Raw genomic sequence first — 24,423 nt, forward strand, 5'->3', positions numbered from 1 at the left:
ACTGGCTTTACTAGGACTTGAACACTGGAACTCTCGACTTCCAAATCAGCTGATTTGGGAAGACGCGTTCACCACTAGACCAACCCCCGGTGGGTTCTATTCATCCTTCTAAAACTGCAGAAGTGCACTATTGTCAGTTAGTTAATAGTTAACAAGAAAAACAAAATAAAAAACCAATAAAAGTTTTTTGCTCATGAAGGCAAGGGATGAAAATTATTTTTAATTATATGTTTTAAGTGAAATCCAAACCAAATTTAAAAATGACATTTTTTAAAAATTGTATCTCAGTAACTGTTACGGTCATCCTTAGAGTGGCTTGTTCATTTATTAAATGTTCTTTAATGTGCCTTTCAAAAATGTTATTGTTTTAAGTACTAATAAAATCATTTTTTTATTTTTCATAAATCACAATATGAAGCTGAATATGACAGAAGAACCTGATTTGATCAGGTTTATCATAACTGATATATATACCAAATTATCAACTTGAATTTGCTTATTTTGGTGTAGTACTTAATGAATAATGTTTGTTTGTATCTCATTTTGTGATATGTATACAAAAATCCATTGGAAAAATTATTTTCTAATGCTATAGTTTTTGGTGAAGAACTTTATGCTATAATCTTTGGTATATAATTAATATTAGTTAAAAAAGTATAAGGATTTTTTACTAATTCTGAATAGAATCTTTAGTCAATTGTTTGGATAATATCCAAACAGATAAAGCTTTTATCAACATCCGTTATTAAATAATTATAATTCTCAAGTTTTTTATCCAACATTCGTCGTGCTTATGCACGAGGGTTTTCCAGAAAGTAATACCCATTCTTGCATCCTATATAGAGATCATCTCCACCTGTGTATTCCTGTTCACTTGATCTTGGCCTCTTATCTCCTTAGTCTGTGCATGCTCTCATTACATTTTTTACACTTACGTTGTTTCTTTACATATTAAAATGAAGAAGGAAATAGAGAATGCTACTATGTATCTAGTAAGATCTGTGATTAGATTTCATAATGCAAAAAATATGTGACTACATGATATTCTCCATTAAATCAAGGAAATTTATGGAGATGTAATGAACAAATCATCAGGATGGCATTAGTGTCAAAATTTTAATGGCAATAGATAGAACATCCATGATGATTGACAAAACTGATCAGCTGTTTACCATTACACATGATTCGCTGCACCAAGTAGATAAATTCCTCAGACAGGACCAGCGGGTCATGTCTGATGAAATTAATGAAACTTTTTAATTTGTTTCTTGTACCATTATCCATGATAATTCTTCTTATCAAGTACAGAAAAAATTTTGCAAGGTGGTTTGTCCCTTGTAGTCTTACTGAACAACTAATAAACTGTGTGTGTGTTCATAAAATTTCCTCTTACCTAGCTTACTAGTGATTACAAACTGTTTACTGAACTGAAAGACTTTTTTTAAAAAAAAAGTATTTTGAGAGTAATTAAGATTGAAAAAAAAAGCAATTAGTTTTCTTAATGAACTGAATATGGAGGAATATGATGCAGGAGTGCAAAAACTCATCAGGTGGCACATAAAGAACTTAAATATACATTATAGCAATGTAAAAAAGCAACTTAAGGTTTATTTACGTTAAATAAAACGTTTTGTTCAAACATCTGTTATTATTTTTTTTTCATAAACTTTGAACTGTTTTTGGAATGGCTTTCTTATGTTTTAAATGATTATATCATGTAATATATACAAAAATTGATGATGCCAGTAAGGTTAAAGCATTTGAAATTTTAAAAAATACTGAAAATCGTCAAAAGTTTACATAAGGTTTTAACTTATAATGAAAAGATATAATGAAAATTGAAGGATGTGAAGTAACATGAAATGTTATCTACTGAATCTGTATCAAAAAATTTCTGTAGATCTTCTAAGTTAGGAGTGCTAAGTGACACTTACTGTATGTTAGTTGACATAATTTTAGGTGAATAATGTTAGAAAAAATTGTAATGCTTTTACAAAAGACATTCAGTGCTAGCTCTTTTTGTGAATTTCACAAGGTGTATTTTATACTCTCTAGAGAAAAAAACTGCTGATGGATTTTGGTATAAATTAAAACATGTTTAACTACATGTTTAAGTCAGTAACAAGTAGCATCATTAGTGAATAAAGTGGTTAGCATAATGAAAACATTGCAAGAAGAAATGAAATTGTCCCTGCAAAAATAGAAAAATGAACTTCGAATCGAAAAAGTGATCCAAATGTATGACTCCAGAACAGGAAATAGCTTTTCAAACAGCAAATTACTACGAGATGTGTAACAAGAAATTTGGAAAGAAAAATTAAAAGGTTAGAGACCGCTGCTACCTCTCTGGAAAGTAGAGCTGTACGTGGGGGCAGTTGCAATCTGTGTAGAAGAAAACAGACCACTATCCTGATATTTATTCACAACCTCGCCAGCTACGATTCACACTTCCATCGTCAGGGAACTCGATTATGATGTTAGAAAGATTGGCGTTATCGCAAAGTCGACCGAGAAATTCATAACAATTAGTAAAACAATTGCTGACCTTATGAAAGTAAAATATGTCGACACTTTTTAATTTATGACATCCAGATTAGAAGCTTGTCACTAACCTATCAAAAAGCATATAAGGAAGTTCAAGACATGTCGCTGGTCACCAGAAAAGGAATTTTCCCCTATGATTATGTCGACTTTTGGGACAAGCTTGATGAAACAACACTACTGTCTAAAGATAAATTTTACTGATGCTCATATTACCAACAGGGATACGCATGGATTAGGTGTTTAGAATTACTTTGGCTGCAAAACATTGGCCACGTTCAGTGATCTGTACATAAAGTACGACGTCTTGTTACTAACCGATGTGATCAAAACCTTTCGCTTGCTTTATTTGAAAACTTACAATCTCTACCCAGCACACTACATATCCATGCCCAGATTGGCTTTTGATGTGATGCTTTACAAAATGTGGGTCAAATTAGAATTGTTAACTGATGTAGACATGTACATGTTTATCAAGTTAGGCATCTAAAGTGGGATGAGTTGCATTTTGAAACATGGTGTAAACAATAATCCATACCACCTGGAAAGCTATGATCCGAATAAGCTGTGCAAATACATCACCTACATTGATGCCAACTACCTCTACAGCTGGGCCAAGTGTCGTCTTCTGCAATCAAACTGTAAGTGGGTTGATGAAAAGGACCATCAAAAAGTCTTAGATGAAATTATAAATTACCCAGATTCTACAGTGACCTGCTACATCTTCGAAGTTGACATTGACTATCAGGGTAATATGCATGAGTTACACAACAACCATCAGTTGTTGCTGGTAAATGAGAAACCGCCTGGCTCCAAATGTAAAAAGTTGCTGACCACATTATCGCCTAAGAAACATTATGTCTGTTATTATGTTATGTTAAAGCAGGTGATCAGAAACAGGTTGTTTGTGAAAAAGATGCACAAGATAATGCAATTCACCCAAAGCACATAGTTTAAACCATGCACTTATTCCATATCGAAATTGAACACATACTGTTTATATCTGCTATACTGTTTCGATTATCAACTTTAGTTGTGTTCTAACCCGATGTGGTGCTAGTGTCTCATCTAAATTGTATCTCATCCACCAGCGCTAGTGTCTTGAGCCCCGGTTGCAGGCTCCTCTTACGTCACACAACCTTCAACTCTGCTAATATCAGACCAGCATAAGTTATATAATTTAAATCATATAGTTATGTATTGTAAGACAGCTGTGTGTCTGAAATTAAAAAAAAAAAATTAATTTTAGAGCAGTGCAATAAATTATCCAAAATGAACTATTGTAATAGAACATTGTAGCTAAAAATTTCACTTTCTTTTTTTTGTAAAATTTTAAATAATTTTTACTATCTTATAGGCTCAAAAACAAAATTAAAATGTGTACTTAATGAAAAATTTCATTGGAAAAGATAATCAGATGGATTGCATTAAAAATTGTTCACAAATGGTCTGTATACAAAATCTATATGTTAATAGTTCCATGATTCCATAAAATGCTGAAGAACTCATGATGAAAGAAGGTACAAAAAAATGTTTATCATTGTAGAAGGTTGATTTCACCATTAGAGAAAAAAATTGGAAATATTGTTTTTAGAAGTATGAAAAGTAAAAAAAATTTTGCAACAGTCGAACGTTGGGCTGAAAATAAACATTAAAAGATTATTTCCTAATTCTTAATAGATAATGTTTATGAATACTTAGTATTTTAATTGTATATATTATATACTTATTTTTTATATTAAACAAATAAATTCTAGGCAAAATGGTTAATTTCTTATTTTTATTGAGCATTTATAGTTTATTTTTAATCAGTTATGTTATATTTTGTTTGAACTTTGATCTTGGTTGATTAATTGAAATTTATTTTATGTTCTTTTTGATTTATATAATAATACTTGAATGTACAGAATGTTAAAACGTCTTTACTTATTTATACAAGGATTGTTCAACAATTAGAGAAAAATGTGTAGAAAATATATTATTAATTAATGACAATGAAGTTAACCGTACTTTTCAATATAATCCCCGGTACATTTAGGAATTTGTTCCGTTTTTCTATAAGCTTTCTAATTCCAGTAGTAAAAAATTTCCTCATTGGTTTCTGAGCCATTCTTGTCTGCATTTTTGCTGAATTTGTTACCGCATAAACTCTTTAATAGGACCAAACAAACAAAAGATCTGATGATGCAAGATTGGGACTGTAAGGTAGATGTGGCATACCTCCTAACCCAATTTTTTGAGTAGCTTCCCATGTCTTTTAAGCAATAAGACAGAGAAGAATTATGCCCTTTAAGAGAGATCATGGACGTTTCCTCCCTATTGCAGGTTCCCTTTATTTTCTTACATGTCACATTAGTATTACCTGTTGATTGTACTGTGTTCTTCCAAATAATTGCAATAAATCGGACCTTTACAGTCTTAAAATGTTATTAGCATCAATTTACCAACTGATGGGTAGGATAAATTTTTTCCTGGTAGGCAAACTCCAATATTTCCATTTCCTACTACTCTAATGTTTTGATTCCAGGTCAAAATGATGAATAAAAATTATAACTTACATTAATATGCTATCTATAAAGTATTACCCTTGCACAATAATCAGTCGTGTTTGAATTTAATTAACCCTTCTTGAACACATTTTCCGATAATTCAGCTTGTGGATAGTGGAGGGAACAGTGCCAACAGTACTTGCACCATAAATTTTACCAAATTTCCAAATTTGTACATATTCTGCCCCTAATTGTCATGTAATTTTGCAGAGCATCAGTTGAAACTTCCAGCAGTCTGGCTGTATTGAAAATCAGCAACACTTGTTCTTCCTGATTTAAATCGTTCATTCCACTTGTAAAATTGTGCATTGTTAATATACTTTTTACCATGCGGTTTTAACATCAGCTAGTGAATTTTTGCCCATTTTACTCCTTCAGAAAATAAAAATCTTGTCATAGCATTTTTTTCTTCCATGGTACATGTTTCAAGCTATCCAACATTTTGAAACAAAGAAAAGAGGTTAAACTAGTGAAAATTCTTTTAAAATAGCTGATATTTATATGTCAGGGGTCCAACTTCATCATATAGTTTCAGTTTATTTTATTAAATAATTTCTTTACTGTTATCATTTCTCTTGTTAATTACTGAACAATCCTTTTAAAAGTTAATTGTATTATTTTTCACAGTGTGTGATGTTTTATATATAATAAAATCTGATTATGGTGGGATCTTAATTTGGTAGAATCCTATCTAAAATATTTCCCCATAGATGTCACTTATTTTGAAAAATGGAAACAAAATTTTCTTTGTTAACTGAAATTTTTTCTCATTACTCAAGAAATAAATGATTTAATTCATAAAAGATTTAAAAATATACTGTTTAATTTTAATTTGGAAAAACATTTGGTTTGCTTATCCTTGTCAACTGACTTAAGAAAGAGTAAGTACTTGGTTCAATTTTTTTTAGTGTAATATCTAGCCTGATATCATTCTGATATACTTAATGCAGTTAAGTAAATCTAAAAAAAGAAAAAAACCCTGAATTCAAGATAGCCTATCAAAGATTATGTAGAATGTATATCTTATTCCTTATATTTTTATTCCTTGCCCCTTGAATTTTTGGTGAACACTTTGTTACAAGCAAAGTTTTTTTTGTTTATAAACAACATGCAAAATAAAAATAAGTTTAAAACATATAAGATAAACTTTTAAAAAATGTGCTAGAAATAAGAAATGTTTTTCCTATTGTGTAAACTTTTACTTTTAAGTTGGCATCAACTGGAAAATTGGTTTGTATTGATTTAAAAAAATGATTTTTTCAAGAATTTCTAATTTAATGTTTAAAGAACGATTTATTTCAAGAATTGAAAAAGCATTATTTTTTTTTTACTTTGTAATTTATTTGTGTTTATTTTACTTTTATACATTTTTATCGTTTTAAATCTTTTTATTGGTATCTATCATGTACATTCATTTATTAACTATTATGGAAGGATATATTATGATTTTTCACAGACTTAAAAAAAAATGCTCATAACTTTTTTATGTTATAAAACAAATATGAATGACAAATAAATCACTATATTATTGACTATGTAGAAATCAGAGTGAGAAAAGTTTTATGTGTTATGATGACAAATTCTATAATATCGATATTAAAATAGACTCAGCTCTTTTGTGCAGTCTTATCTAGCATATTTAGAGTTATATGGTAATAGTTTTCTATACTAAAATATTATGATTCATAACTAATTGTTTAATTTTATTTTTAAAACCGTAATTTAGCTAAAAGTAGAAAAACTGAAGAAAGATTTTCAGTATTACTTATTCAAATAATCTTTTTTTTCTTAAGTAAAATTAATTGTACTGAAATAAATAACGCATACTACACGTTATTTATTTCAGTTAAAATTATATTATATTTCAGTATTCTATTCTAGGATCTAGAGTTATTCATGGCATATTACAGTTATTAAATTAAGTGTAAATGGTACGATTAAAATACTTTGTTATTTAAGGAGATGTAAGTTAATACATTAATTATGCCATTACCTTTTTTCTAAACTTCTGTATGTTTTACATTTGTATGAACAGGCCATTTAATTTATCATGCAATCTTAATGTTATATTTTACTTAGAGATCGATTAATTATTTTATTTATGTTGAGTGATTCACCAACTATTTTTTTGAATAATTGTTATTAAATTCGTTTACTCAACCATCCTGTGAAATTCTCTTAACATAGATTTAACTGTATCAACATTAGTTATAGGATATTTCAAGAATTTGTTTGTCTAATTTCATTTATTTATTTTAATGTAGTCGACGACTATCAGAGGCTAGGTCTTTTAATCGTAATGATATCCCGTGGAGACGTAGTATGAGTAGAGATGGCAGTAGCAGCACACTTCCTAGAGGTAATTTCTACTTTTTATGATATTATTATGTTTTTTTGTTTTTTTATATTTATAATTTTGATCATATATAAACTTGTTTATCTAATCTTTGTAAAATGAGTTTAATAAAATATTTTCAAAGCACTGGATACTTTTTAATATTTGAAAATATCAATTTCATATTTAAAATGTTTATCACAGTACTTGATGTTAAATAATAATAATAATTAATAGTTTTATCCAATGGTATACTTTACCCATTTTAAGCATACAATAATATAATCATATCTAAAAATATGTATCAGTATATAGATGTTTTTAAACTGATTTCAACAAAAGAGGTTGTTTGTTCAAGACGTGTATGTATATTTTTTTTGTGGATGTTCTAGCCTTACACTTGTTCAAATAGATCAATTTTGATAATACTTTTTTTTATTTTATGGAGAAAGCACTTCTGGTAGTCCCAACCAACGTTTTTTTATATAACTTAAAACTGGAGGATATTTTTAATGAAAAATCTAATTATCTACAGAGTTGATTTGAAGATTTTTTTTCATGATTATTGCTTAATATAAGATTTTTAATTTAAAATGATATGTATACCTTGATGTTTTAAGTATTTCATATAAAAATTAAAGAAAATTTTGTCGTAAACTTAAAATTATTAAGTAAAGTAAAAAGCACATTCCAACTTTCTAGGGATCCTTAGTTGACGTTTGGTTACTGTAAGTTTATTTACAACATTTCTCTTAACTTTTCTTTATTTTTATTTAACTGCAGGTTTTTCACTTTTGTTTTATCCTGAATCAATTTTTTCATTTGGGCAGCAGTTTTAGTAGACACATTCATATTTTAATTAAAAAAAAAAAAAAAGTAAAACAAAGTATGCAAAATAGCTATTAAAAATCCTGTAAAGTAAAAAACTTACACATTATAAATTCTTTAGAATTTAAAGTTGACAGTGAATTTAAATCAACCAATATACTAACCTTAATTAAAAAAGAGTATTATTATTTTAAAAAAATAAAATATTTATACAATAAATTATATTATTTAAAATAAATAATAGTAAAAATTTTAATATTTTAGAAAAATATTATCCCAGAAGATTATTTTTCGCATTGTATGTTTTTCTTTGATTTTATAGAGCAGTTTTTATTTAGGTTTATTTTATTTTTATGAAACAGTTTAATTTATGTTTATTTACTTTAAAAAATCGATTTGTTAACGGATTATGTATCCATTACTTAACATTATTAAGTTTTATTAAATATTTATTATGCCTGCTTGTATATAGTATATAACTATATATTCATCTGCCTAAAATGTAATATCACATATTGTAAGCTACATCATAACTCAAAACAAGTTTCAGAGTATAAAAACAGGCCGTAATATTGTAGCATGGCATACACAATGTATATATAAAAGTACTTTGTGTACTTTTCAGCACACCTTGTATATATTGTCACCGAATGGCTTTGATGGCACGTAATTCATAACCTTGTGGTGGCCCTGAAAAGGGCGGTTTTTTGGTGTTAGTTCTGAGAAGAGCATTGAGTCTGGAAGATGGATTTCGGCGAAGTCAGGGAGTTGCATATCGTTGTATTGAAGTCCGACCGGGCTTTCCCTCAGCGGCAGTTGAGTCCCCACTACAGTGTGGCAGTGGTGTCCCCCAGAGCCCCGCAGTGTCGTGTCAGCATTGGTTGTCCTTCACCGGCAGCCAAGGCCAAGGCGGTTCTTCCTGAGTGATCCCACGCTGGGCCGGCTACTGCTGCCAGACCAGGGTGATTGAAGCCCGGTGAGCTGGAGTGGGAAGGTAGCATCTGTGTCCAGCGGCTTCCTCAGCGGGCTAGTCAGGCCTGCTGCTTCAGCGGGGAAGTTGGCATTCACCGGGAGGTCCTGTGTTGAGCTGGTCAGGGAACTTCTTCTGCCTTCTTCTTCTTGTTGGTCTTCTCCAGATGGTGGTCGGCGATGAATTGCCTTCACTCTTGTGGTGCACGCTCTGTTATTGGATCCTGAGAGTGGTGGGGCTACAGCGCTACTATGGTGGGAGACCAGCGCGGCGGTAGTGATGCTTGTATCAGCGTGTCCGTATACTGTGCACTAGCTTGATCTGAGTTGCCATTGTGTCGCCCGCCTTTATTAAATTAGGCATATATGTGGTAACAGTATACACAATGTGTGCTGAAAAGTATCTAGTTTTGGCTCATAAAAACAAAAATACTTAACCTATTCAATTCAATGTCTATTTTATTAGAGATTAAAATGGAACATTAATACAATGCTTTATGGTTATTCACATACAGTGCGTGGTAATAGATAAGGATGGTGGTAACATAATGCCCTTCACCATATTCTTTCATTTATAATTTAACATATTAGGAACTGAAATACTTCATTTTAAAAGCCAATATAGTACAGATTATATTTTTGAAAAGATTAGTTCTTTTAATGTGATGATAGTAGTCCACCAGCAAAACTTTATATGTACATTCAATATTGATACCTTGGTATCTGTCACATGTACTTGACAATACTCCTTAAAAGGTTTTAATTTAAAGGTAACAAAGTTTTTAATGAAAATTAAAAACTGTGTTACCTTTAAAAAAAAATAACTCCCTCGATAAATGTTCAAACAGTACTAATTAAAATAATTGAATCTTTTAATCAATGTTTACATATTATACTCATCCAAAGATTTTTTCAAAATATATTAAAAATTGTTATTTTGTACAGACTTTATTATTTATAAATTTTGTTTATCGTGATAATGTTCTAATTAAGGTTTTCCTTCAGTCTTTCTTGTTGTTCTGAAGCATTTTGTTTGACATCTTTGAAATAGTACATACCATTTTTCAAATGATAAAAAATATTTATAGAAGAGAAATAGTTTATGACTGACACAATATTCTTGTAACATTGTTTGCTAGATAAAAATCTGAAGAAAGGTAAAAAAATAAATCCGGCCTAATGGAGCATTTATTGAAACAGTTTATATATTAAAATAATTTTAAAATTATTATTTTGTGTAGAGATGTTAGTATGTCTTATTTGGATAAACAAGTTCTTTTTTTTTATTTTAACAATATAATGTTTTGCCAAGTTTTTATTATTTAATTTGCTTTGTAAATAAAAATTTTGTGTGGGCATTTTAAAATAATGAATTTTTTATTTTTCAATGATTTTTGTGTGCGAGTGTGTGTTTTTTTTAATAGATGTATTAACATATTTTCATATAAATTCAAACAATGTGATTAATTATTGTGCTATGACTTATTTACTGTGCTTTTAATAGAGATGTGTGCTTATTATAATTTTTTTATGTATTTGTTTGTTTGAGTGTACAATAAAAACTTATACATACATCTACCACTTACAAAACTTTATAGTGTAAAATAAACGTGTAAACCATAGGCATTTAGAAACTGATTTATTTATTATATATTTTTTTCTTATATACTGTTTATGAGTATATACAGTTTAATAACAACAGTATTGCCTCTGAGATACCTAAAACAACTGTGTTAGAGGAAATAGTAATTGTTAATTGAGGGGTGTTGTTAGCACCCTCTCTGGCAAATATTACAGAGGCAGTGTGCTACTTTATTGTTTAAAATAGTGTTTTTCAACATCTTCCATACCTTCAAATTCATTTCATTAAATAAGTACTGATTTTAGATATATGAATTGTATTTAAGAATCCTGAATAAAAATTTAATCTTATGCGCAGTACATTTTCTTGATTACCATTCATGTTTTCTTATTGGAACACATCAAATTCCCACAATAACTAAAAATATTCAGACTTCAGACTTGCGAGTGGTCTGATGAACCAGATGATATATGTATTATACATGAGAGAGAAAAAAAAAAGAGAGAAAAATAAAGTTTATACCTCTCAAATATTTATAAAACATAAAACAGTCATATCTAGATATTAACAGCTGTATTTATAGCTATAGTAATAACTGCATTTTCATAAAATTTATGTAAATAAAGCAGACGTACAACAACGTGTGGTATTCAGCCATGTTTCTTAGGTAGAGTATGTTTTACCTCAAACTGATGCCCAACAAAATTCAGTGAATTATTTGCAGTTCACTTTCAAATTCAACTGTATGATAAAAATGAAATCAAAAAACACATCCTGTCAAGTATTTTTTTATAATTTATTAGTAGCATAATATTTTCATACATAGTGGATTAAACTTTTGACAATTTGCCTACTACCTAAAGTATATTTTTTATTTCAATATAAGGTAGTTTTTATTAATCCTACATGAAACTCTATGGGTAATTCCATCTTCAACTTTATGCAAAAAATGAAATCAAAACACATCCTATCAAATATTTTTCATGATTTATTTAATATTTATATTGAACACTGTTCACATATACAACCATGCATTCTCAAAACAGAAATTTGCCTCCGAATTTATTTTATAAATAAAGTTTCTTTACTTTACATAGTAGACAAATTATAGAATGAAATTGTAATTCACAAATTAGTACGCACCATAAAGTCATATTTAAATTATTTGGTAACATACATTTTATTGTGGTTCATCACCTTTGATGTTCTCCCATACACTGCCACCAGGGTGTTTTGCTTTGTTGGAATTGTTCCAGGATTTTGTTTTTAAAGTAGTATATAGTCCTGTAACTAATTTTCCTGATTTCTTATGTTGTTTACTTTTAGATAATTTTCTATTTATTTAAGAAATTAGTCCGTTGGAGTCAATTTTCTACACTTTACACAAAAAAAAATGTTGATTAGGAGCCATGCATATGCATTTATATATATTTTTTTTATTTTATTAGATTAACCAAAATACAGAATAATTAAAGTAGGTGACTTACCTTATTTCACTATATATGCAGGAGCACTTTTGCGATTTATTCACATCATCAGCTGCATTATATATTCATCTCAAATTATATTACAAACTTCGTAAAATATAACAACATAACATGCATTTATTTATTTTATTTAAAATTTAAAACCTTTAGACTTTATTTTAAAATTTTTTCACATAAAAATTAATTAACATTAAAATTAAATTGTAAAAATCTTTACATATGTAAAAATATGACGTCAAAACATAAAATCAAATAAAAATAATTTTATATAAAGCAATTATGCGTGTTGTCCATTTAACTGAACTTACTTTATTATACTGATTAAAATATATTAAATTATACATCACTATCGAAATAGATAGTGATGCCACCTACTGCAGCTTTCAAAATACTGTCCTCATATCGTGTCTGAAAGTTGATCACATTAAATTTATTTTTATGTTTCTGTACATGTGTGTATATGTAGTGTCTTTCTAAAATATCTAATCTCTTACTATTTGTATTCGTATTATATTTTTTAATTTACAGTATTTTTAAATTTGTCCTAATATCAGATATTGCATGTTTATTCCTATTCAGATACATTGGAGAAAGTCATCCTACTTTATCTATTCTGTACTTTGGTTGATCTAATAAAATAAAATAAAAATAAATATATTTGTATATAGCACAGAAGAGTATGATTCTTAAAAGAATTGATTTAAAAAATATATTTATTTTTTTAAATATATATATATATATATATATGTTTATATATACATCTCCCTTAAATTCATTAGCTGATTCATACTCCAGCTTGTTATTTCTGACTGCATCTCAAATAATATGTTACCATTAAGTAGATGTATCGGCACATATGTTGGCACAGGGACTACTAGCATTTTGCATGCATTAGCCTCTATTACTAGCAAACTAAAAACATTGTCATTTGTGGTATGGTAATGTATAAAAAACAGGTTTTATAAACTTGCTGTAGCATATGTAATTGTTGAGTTTTATTCTTAATTGTATATTGATGTTGTGATCTAGGCCTACTTCCTGATGTATACCAACTTATAATAGTAGAATCATTCATGAGTCATACGTGACTAATGTGCTGTTTATGAATTGTAACACAACACACAATTTTAAAAATTTAATTTACTTATTTTTAATCTACTCTAATCATTGTACTGTGAGGAATCATGTCACACATCGCTTTAATTATGTTTTAGAAGTGGGTTATTATAGAACGATTTATTGTGGTGTATATTTCACTTAATGAAGTGAGCTGTTAGTGATTTATTTTTACTATTTGTTGTGTTGTTTTCATTTAAGGCTTTGTCATAAATTCAGTCATATAGATTTTTAATATGTTAATACAGTTATTTTCTTTTAAAATGCCCAAGTTAGGAGGAAAAGATACAGTAGTTCATAGTCAGGTGAGGAAAATTATATTCAGTGTTTACAATATCTTTTTACAAAACAAGGCTGAAACTGGAATAGTGAGGAAACTGAAGTGCTGAATATGGTTATTCAAGCAACAAAAGTATCAAAACGGACGGTCCAAAGAATTATAGCAGAAGGGAAATCAAGTGAAACTGAAAAGCCATCCATGTTTATTTTGCCAAGAAAACATGTAAATTGCCGCAGTAGTGTGTGCTGTTTAGATTTGTTTTGACACAGGTGCTCTGAGGCATTCCTACTGTGAAGAGAATTATGCAGAAAGCCTACAAAAGTGAAATTAATTTCAAAGGGAGTGAAAGATCTTTAAGGAGAATATTATGTAAAATAAGATTTAGATAAAAAAAAAACCACACAAGACAACCAGAAAATACTGATAGAACCGTATGACATTAAAATGCAAAGAATGGAATTTCTATGAAAAATTTCCCAGTATCACGAAGAAGGAAGACCAATTGTATACACAGATGACCCTACATTTACAATAGTTATGTAACACCAAACTCGTTAGTAGACACAACAAACCTTCATGAGGGACTGAAAACACGAGTATCAAACAGCTCACATTAATAACTTTTCATGCCAGATGTAATAAAGAATTAATTAACAATGCTGTACTTATATATGAGTCAAATGAAAAAGGAGTTTGCCACCTCGATTAGTCATTGTACTAGATAACGCATCGTATCACAATTTTCTTCTGCTACAAAAGCAGCTAACTCTTCTTCTTCTAACTCTTTAAAAAGCGATATAATAAAATAGTTAGCCGAAGAACGAATTAACTGTTCTGCTATGACAAAGACTGAATTATATGATATAAAATTACACAAAGAAAATCAAAATAAATTTCTAATAGATTACATTTTCAAAAGTTATGGTCACACAGCAAAATTATGTGCTATAATTTTCCATAATTCCAGTGCATAGCAACTCTCTTAACGCTCTGTATTAGCTATTTAAGAACTTTAACCTCAAGTTTAATGCTTCCAAATTCAGCTAGAGCAGAAAGTTACATATTTCTAAATTATAATATATATAAATTGATAATTCAGAAAACTGTACGATAATACAATAATTTTTCACAGATAGTTTGTTAGACCATCAGTATTCTTTCATATGTACACTATTCTTTTCTTAACCTATCAGATTTATATTCAGACTTCTCCTTTTATTAAATGTAATACATGAAATAATTGTCTTATGAACATATTAGTATAATAGTTTTATTTATAAAAATAAAGTGGCAAAGTAGCTCCTGGTGTATGATAAAAAGTACTAGATTAGATTTTTTGATAAATATTTATGTTAATTCAGGCGGATGAATCACCAGATCAACAATGGCAGTGGAATGCAGAAGGCAATGGGAAACCACTGCTACAAAAATCCTTAAGGATATTCAAGTCTGTCATGGCATGGGATGGACCTTTTTGTAAAAGATTTTGGAGGTATAGCTTCCCCTTATTTGGATCTCCAGGAGGGGAATACAGTAAGGTTTCATGAAGAAGTAAGAATAAGGTATGGACATAGAAAGGTTAATTGTGCAGGGAGGACTCGAAAAATTAAAAAGAAAACAGGAAATATGTTAAGAATGGGAACATGGTGTGTACTAGTATTAATGCAAAAGGGTAAGCTTGAAAATGCAAAACAGGAAATGATTAGAAATAAATTAAACATATGTGGAATGAGTGAAGTGTGATGGGGAGGAAATGGAGAAATGTCAAATGGGGACTTCCACTTGTACTACTCAAGTGGCGAAAGAAGTGGTAGGAATAAAGTTAATGTATTAATAAAAAAGAAACTAATAGGAAAGTAATTAAGGTGGAATATGTTGATGATCACCTGATGATGATAAGGATAGAAGGTCTAAGGTTATCTTGTACTAATTCAAGTATATATGCCAACAGTACAATATACCAAAGAAGAAGTTGAGGGGTATTATGGAAAGCTGAAAAATATACTAGAAAATGAAAGGAAAAAGGTGTGTATTGATGATGGGAGACTGGCTATGGTTACTGAAGGATAAGAAGGCAAGATAATAGGAAAATATGGTTTAGGTAATAGAAACAAAAGAGGAGAGAGATTAGTTGAGTTCTGTACGGAAAATGATATAGTTGTGGGAAACATAATGTTTGCAAATCATAAAAGAAGGAGATATACATGAATGTCGAGATTGGATGGAGAGAAGTATAACATGCTCATACAACAAAGATATAAACTTTTGCATTTTTTACTGTATGAAAAATGCAAAAGTTTGCGCAGATGCATATATAAATTCTGGTCAAAACTTAGTAATAGCAGAAATCAACTGGAAGCTCAAGAAAATAAGGGGTGATCAGAAACGAAGTGTCTATGATTTCGAAAAACTAAGAAACAAGAGATGCAAAATAGCGTACTGGGAAAAAAACAAAAACAGGAGGAAAGCCAGATAGTGTAAATGATCATTGATTAAACATGAAAAACAGTATAAAGGAAGCAGCTCAGGAAACAAATAGGAATTAAGAGCAGAGGAAGAATATGGAGGGAGTGGGTCAGTAAAGAAATGATAGAGAAAATGAAAAAATGTTCGGACAGAGGAAGGTAAAAGGAACTATAGAAAGCTTAACAATGAATTAAGAAAAAAACTGAGATGGCAAGAGAAAAGTGGTTACAGGAAAAGTATACTATGATAGAAAAACAAGTAAAAGAAGGGAGGTATGATCTAATGTACAAAGAAACTGCAGAAATGGAATTCAAGAAAAATGGAAAAACTTGTATAGTGAATCAGACTGAGTCAAAGAACAAGGATGTAGTAACTTAGAGGAATGAAGTGAAAAAGATATGGGAAGAGTACATCATGAATTTATATGTACTGAATGATAGACCGAGGGGTGTAGATATAGGAATAGAAGAAGAGAACATAGTTCATGAAGATCACAAGGGTTATAATATATTAAAAGGTGAAGTAAATGTGCCCATGAAAGCAATGGCTAATGGAAAAGCTTATGAATTGCTGATTGAGTTGTTAAAAGCTCTTGAAGAGAATGGAGAAATTCTATTGTTGGAACTGTGCAATCAAATATGTGATGAAGGTAGATGGTCTACAGACTTTCTGGATACAATAATGGTGCCATTACCAAAGAAATTCAATGCTAGAAAGTGTGAAGATTACTGGGCTATTAGTCTAATTTCACATGCAGCAAAAGTCTTACTAAGAATTCTGAACAGGAGGTTGCACAATAAATTGGATGAAAATATTGCAGAAGAACAATATGGCTTTAAAATGGGAGTTGGAACTATGGATGCCATAGGACTGCTTCGAATTATTGGTGAAAGATATATATATAAAAGAGAAGAAGAGCATATGTTGTGTTTGTAGATCTTGAGAAAGCTTTTAATAGAATAAGATGGGATAAATTAATGATAATTTTGAAAAAGAAAGGAATTGATTGGAAAGGTCTTAAGTCTTGTGAAGAAGTTATGTATGAACCAGAAAATAAAAGTAATAATAGTAAGTGAGACAAAGCAAAAGATAAAAATAGGAAGGGGAGTGCGACAAGGATGCTGCATGTCACCTATACTATTCAATATTTATCTACAAGAAATCATCAACAATGGTTTGAAGGGTAATAGAAGGTGGCAATATGTGGTAGAAGAATAGAATGTATATGATTTGCTGATGACATGTGGTGCTGACAGAAAGTGTAACAAAGTTAAATGAAATGCTTAACAATCTAAATAAGGCTTTTAAGAATCTAGGGGTGAAAATTAATAAAAAGGAAACATGGACTTTAAGAAAGGAAGACAAATGGTGAATTGAGGCATTTGAGATGTGGGTGTGGCGTAAAATGGTAAACGTCTGTTGGCAGGATAGAGTAACAAATGAGGAGCTGTTGAGAAGAGTAGAAGAGGAAAAGAATATGTTAAATACCATTTTAAGCAGGAAAAGTAACTGGCTAAGACACTGTATGAGAAGAAAGTGCTTACTAATAGATGCAGTTGAAGGATTGGTGAATGGAAAGAGAAGAAGGGGAAGAAGAAGATTTTAGTTGATTGATGGGGTTGTGGAAGGAGAAAAATACACGGAAACAAAAACTCTTGCACAGGACAGGAACAAGTTGAGACCAGCTATGGCAAGACCTGTTCCATTGGCGTAATACAATAAATGAATGAAATATGTTAATTGTAGATAATATAACATTTTATTAATTTCACTTACATTCACCTACATTCATTCAATATATATATATTGCTTCCAGTATATAAAATACAATCTTTCCTTTAAGCAATATATTAAAATAAAACCAGTATATTGCAATATATTTCTTACCAACTCAGTTCTACTGGTTATGGACGCTGTGAATAAATAAAATTTATTTCTTGTGCCATAAGTTGATCTTTATTCATTAACATCATCTTCATACAGAAAATAATTTTAATTATTACTTTAATTAATTTGCACTAAGATATATTTTATGAATAGATAATACTCATATTTTAACATAAAATAATGGTAATTAAGAAATTTAGAAATTTATTCACTTTAATTTTAATATAAATCAATTTGTACAATATAACCTAGGTCAATTAATGAAATATATATATATATATATATATAAATTTATTGCATAGTACTGATTTAGTTTTTTACTTTAATAAATAAATTTTTGTGATTTAAATAATTAATTCATTGGAATTCATAGGAATCTTGAGAACAATATGCTCCTGTTATTAACAGTATATTTGATAGCATTCAACAAGGTTTAAATTGATCTGTCAGCAACTTTCAGAACAAAACACTCACTGTTTTTACTACAAATGCACCAAAAACCCATTGTTGTGAATATATGCTTTTCCAAATTTTATGCTGTTCAGTATAGTTGACACACACTTCTCTAATGAAATTATTCTAGTCAACTTCTGTATTTAAACCAGTACCTGTTTCACGGTAACTTTGAGAGTTTGAATACCCAGTTGTGTAGAAAAAATATGGCATTCATGAAACCATCCTCTGTGGCATGAGTAGTAGCATCTCGGCCTTTCATCCAGAGGTCCCGGGTTCGAATCCCAGTCAGGCATGGCATTTTTCATATGCTATAAATTTCCATTTCCATATCCCGCGCACAAGCTGCAAGCTAATGTGGCGATATCATGTAAAAAAAAAAAACAACTGAGTTTCAATTTTTCAGACACATAACAACATGCATGTTGATTTTCATCTGACAGAAATGTTTGTTACAATCTCAACAATGCCATCAGTTTTATAAAGATGTATAATGTGTTTGTTGCAACATGTCTTAATTCCTGGTAGAATGCCATGCAGGTCCAGAAACTCAATGGCATTGTGTTAGTTAATTAGAAAATTCCAAATATTCATCTGGAACGTCTAGTGAAATTAAACTGCTTTCACAATAAACACATAGAACCAACTGTAGGTAACCAGTGCAATACATTAGATGCAGGTACTAAGTTGAATTTACATCATTATGATAAGGAAACTTACTTTTATCATATCCTATCCATTTGAGACATATTATTTTTTTAATAGCATTCCTATATTGTTAAAAAGAATTAAATTGGATATTTAAACAAATAATTAGTGACACTGATATTTGATAAAAAAAAATTGCTTTGTTAAGTATGTAAGCAATATTACCCAGCATTATTTTGCTACATGATGTTTGTTATCAGTAAAAGAGTGAAAGCATTATAAAATGTTTTACGTAAAGATATAACTTCAGTAAAGATATAACTTATCTTTATTGAATACTCTGCAGAAAGTTGGTGCATGTGTGTGTGTGTATCATTTGCTGTAAGGATTCTTTTGATAGATTTTTCTTTTATTTTAATTTGAGTAATAACTATTAATTCATAACAATTAATTCTAATATTATGGAATTAATTGTTAGGAGAGAGATTAAATTTGTAAATAAGAATAAAACAAAAGCAGTAAAATAATACAGAAATAAAGGTAATAAGAAGATAAATTATAAACATTGACATCTTTACTTTGATAAACTTAGAGGTTGTAAGCAGACAAGAACAAGCAAGAAAAACTTTCATGGAAAAAAATTATTATTAAGTATATATTACTGAATTAAATAGACACTCTAAAAAATGTTTGGAGTTAGCATTTTTGCAAAATGCTACTTTCTAAAGTAGTAAGAAAAATAATATAGGCCTTTTAAATGTGGTGTTATCGGAAGATTTTCAAAATTGGATGGGAGGGTAAAATAGCATAAGATTTTCAAAATTGGATGGGAGGGTAAAATAGCATAAGGAGGTCTTAAAGTAAATAGGAGAGAAACGTTTTGGCAGAGTTTTGTTGAAGGGAACTATGCTGGGCATTCAGGTATACTTTGTTTAATAACAGTAAGATCTGTTGAAGGTAACAACTGTAGAGGAAAGATTGGAATTTATAAAATAAATAGCTGTTTGTATGATGTAATATATGTATATTTATTGAAGTTAAAAATTAGAATAGAAGAGAAAAGAATGGAGTTAGCAACAAACTAGTCAAATGACTGATGAAAATCAGTATAAAATGCTGATTGATAGATATATCTAAATTGTATCTAATAATGTAAAGTACAAGTTTGATTATAAAAGTGAATTTTTCAAATTTGTTTAATATTATCAAGAGTGTTAAAAATTTATTATTCTATTTAAACTAATTAAAATGCTCTCAAAATTGTAAAAACTGTTTTTACAGATTTAGTTTTAAGATTTATAAGAAATAATTTTTTTTAAATTGATCGTTAAGTAGTTGAAAGTATGTAAAAGTGTAGTGTCTTTCATAATGCTGAACGTAAAGAATTTTATAAACAGTTTCTTTAAATTTAACTCTGAAAATATATAAATAATCTATTAAATATATAAATAAAAATTACTTTTATACATTTGGATTCTTATATAAATGTACATATCAATTAGTTTTTTGTTTCATTATTGACTGACTCCTAAAAAGGAAGAGACACTCATTTAAACCAATTTTTTTTCTATCTTCAAGTCATCATTAAATGATCAATTTTGATTTTTTTTTTATCTGCATAGACAGATTATCTGCATAGACAATTTCAGGTTGTATATATATATATATAGTTTTAGTTACATGTTATCATCATTAGTTAAATTGGATTACTATAGCACAATGATATGTACAGCTTGATACTATTCAAAGTGTTGTTATAAAAAAATTACCAGGATAAAAAGTAATGCGTACTCCCACATTTCGTAGAACCATACTATATCTCATTCTAGACAGCAACCTTTTTTAAATCATTCCTCTGCATTTTTTTTTTTTGTCTTCAGTCATTTGACTGGTTTGATGCAGCTCTCCAAGATTCCCTATCTAGTGCTAGTCGTTTCATTTCAGTATACCCTCACATCCTACATCCCCAACAATTTGTTTTACATACTCCAAACGTGGCCTGCCTACACAATTTTTCCCTTCTACCTGTCCTTCCAATATTAAAGCGACTATTCCAGGATGCCTTAGTATGTGGCCTATAAGTCCTCTGCATATCTTTTCTTACTTTTATTAAGATGCAGGATTCTTACCTCTACTTTTATAAGAAACTGCTTGTTTTCTATACAGACAGCTTATTTTGTTGGCTTATCTGTATTTAAAATTAAAACTAAAAATATAAGAGAAAGTTTTTTTAATGTGAGATAAAATCTGCCCCCAAAAGAAATATATAAAAAACTTTTTAAATTTAGGTGCTAAATTAGGCTAATAAAGTTATTTGTTGTTGCTTTTAATTTGACACTTATTTCTAAAAGTAGAAATATGAAGAATTGGATTGTTTGGCAGTTTTTTTTTAAATTTATTTATTCGTTTTTAAGATACATCTGTAAAGAATGCCGGTGTTTTCAGAAATGTTTTTTTAGACGTTTTGTTGTAATTGTGGTTAACTACTTGGTTTTGTTGTTAATAGCTTTAAAGCCTTTATATTGTACATAGCAGATGCTAAATTGCTAAATTTATATTAGGTTATGTGAAAAAGATTTCATCTAAATGTTAGCTTTAATTATATTTTAGTTAGTTTGATGTTGTGAGCTTATTGCTTTTAATTTTTTTCTGTCCTAAGAAGTACTATTTTCTTACATTGGGGCAGCAGTTAAAATTTACTCTTAGTAACAGCATTACTGAGTTTTCTACAGATTTTGATTTTTAATTCTTTTGTATGTATTGTGATCAACTTTTTCACGGCTCACTTTTAATGAGTTTTATTAATTGAGTCATGTTCATTGAAAAACTAAAAGTTTCTCAATTATGTAATAATTGTGTTCATCTATAATTATGCTGTTCCATATGAAAAGACAGTTCTGCCTTCTCAATTGTAATAGATGAAATAGGGTTTTGATTAATTGAAAATGTGCAATATTAATATTTTTAATTAGGTTATTGGTGTGTCTCCAGTTTTTGTCAGTTACCATAGATGCATCTTATGAAATTATTTTAATGTTTATTCCCCCCCCCCTCTAAGATTCTTTGCTGAAATGTTTCTCCAGTTAATTAATCACAAAGTATGCCCCTTCAAGAAGAGGAGAGGTGCCCTCTTTTATCATTTCTAAAAAGCTTTTTATGTGGACTTTTTCAAGTTATATTTCTTCTGATTTTTGTTATTTGAAATTTTTCTTAAAATTCATTTTGGTTAGTCAGTTATACAGGAAGCATTTGCATTCCAAATAAATCATAGTGCTCCAAGCATTAAATGAAAATCTTAAAAGTGCGGTAAAAATTTGAAACACTACCCTGTTGATTATATTGATATGGATGGTTTAAAGAGAGTAGTCGCCGTGTGATAGCATATACCAGAATTTAATTCGAACAGTGCAGCAGTATTATAAAGATGGAGGCTCTACTTGCAACGTACACTAAACAGGAACAATATTCTGTTACCAGTTTTGTGTATAGTAAATGAATCAAATGTATAGAAATTTATCAATTTTTAAAAAACATTGATTGTGGTGATCGATACATTTATGTTGTCTTTAGTGATAGCATTTAAGTATATGAGCTGTCAAAGAAGTTTCTAGATGACAATCTAGAACAATTAATTATGTAACAGAATCTTCTTGTCCAGGACACATATACACACAAATGAGTGACATTAGAGGACTGCAGCAATTGAATACATGGAAAACGAAACTGACATGTAACAGTGAATAAAATAATCAGCACTCTGGATAAAAATCATGGATCAACTTGCCAAATTATCCATGATGTTCTATGATACAGTCAATTATTTCCAATGTCAGTGTTATGGAAAAAATTATGTTTTGGTTCACGTGAGAAATTTTTTCAGCTGTTTGAAGCAAAACTTTCTAAACTAATTATTGTTGGAGATTAAACCTAAGTCAATTATCACCAACTGAAAACCAAGAAAATGAGCATGGAATGATGTCATAGTTAATCTGAACCAAAAATTCAACATTTACTATTGGTGGGGAAGGTTATGTTGACTCTCTTTTGAGATGAAGGGGTGCCTTATATATCTAGGAGGACGATTTTCACTAGTTCAAAGTATGAGATCTCAAAAATCACCTACATTCTCTCATCAAATTCAAATCAGTAGATTTCTATGTGCAGTTTTTATATAATTATGCTCAACCCTAAAGCATATTAATGTAATTGTTTAAAGCAACTGAAAGGTTTATCTGATTTTTATTTTTAATTGATGAGATTAATTGTATCTTATCTTATTATTTTTATTCCTATTTCTTTTTTATTGTTAGCAAAACTTACAATTTCTTTACCCATTAACTTTTTAGATTTATATCTTGAAAATTACTTATTTGATCATAATCTATAGCGCATTATTTTTATTAGTTATGCTGTTCTGATTTCTTAATTAATATGAAAGAAATAATATTACATTTTTAATTTTTAACTTAAATTTTACTGAAAACTGAAACAATAGTAAAATTAAACATCTTTTTTTTTTAAATTTTCTCTGAACTAAAAGTCAAATGCTACATAGTTAAAATCAACTTTGCTAAAACTTTCAAAACACAAATATTAATTATTGTGAATTTTTCCTAAGTGGAGTACTGACGTAGTATATTTTGGTTGGATATTTGGAATCGCTTTAAAATTGGAATAGTTTTTTTTTTTAGTTTTTGTTCTTGAAAACTTGAATGCATCTTTTGTTATAGGTCTCTAATAATTATAAAAATATAAAATCATTATGAATTTCTTTCAAACATTGTTCATATTTATGTAAATTTTTTAAATGCATCTTGAGTATGTAAACTATAATAAAATATCTACCAGAAAGAGCTTCAAAGCCTCTATTCATAGAAATTTTACAAAATTTACAACATATTATATAAAGTTTAATTTTATCTTATTCTTTTTTTTCATCCCAAACAAGTAAATACCAAATATTTATTGCTGAACATCAGGAAGGTCCTCTGGTTAATATTTCAAGCTATGACTTTAACCAGAATCTAACCTCATCTTCAATTAATATATATATTTCTACAATTTTTTAGAGCCTTAACTCACACTCAGTAGTAATCTCTAATGTTATTTTTCTGTATTCATATATTATTATCAACAATATGTGGATTTCTTGTCGTTGCAATTGTTGCAAATAGTTTTATTTTATACAGGCTGCATGTTTTGTTGACTTATCCATATTTTAAAAAGAGTTTTAAATAACTTATTTAAAGAATAAAGCCATCTTAGAATAAAACTGCATTAAA

At 29.1% G+C, this 24,423-nt stretch overlaps 1 protein-coding gene across 3 annotated transcripts in view; it reads left to right on the forward strand.

Moving 5' to 3' along the window:
• The window catches only part of Nuak (Nuak family kinase 1), a 121,805-nt gene that overhangs the window by 70,950 nt on the left and 26,432 nt on the right, over positions 1-24,423 (forward strand). For all 3 annotated transcript variants that reach the window (XM_075380484.1, XM_075380486.1, XM_075380485.1), the window contains exon 17: positions 7,355-7,449. In XM_075380484.1, coding sequence (XP_075236599.1) covers positions 7,355-7,449 — 95 coding nt within the window. The remainder of the gene's footprint in view (positions 1-7,354; positions 7,450-24,423) is intronic.

This window comes from Lycorma delicatula, chromosome 12 (genome assembly GCF_047948215.1).
Source record: "Lycorma delicatula isolate Av1 chromosome 12, ASM4794821v1, whole genome shotgun sequence".
Classification (NCBI taxonomy): Eukaryota; Metazoa; Arthropoda; class Insecta; order Hemiptera; family Fulgoridae; genus Lycorma; species Lycorma delicatula.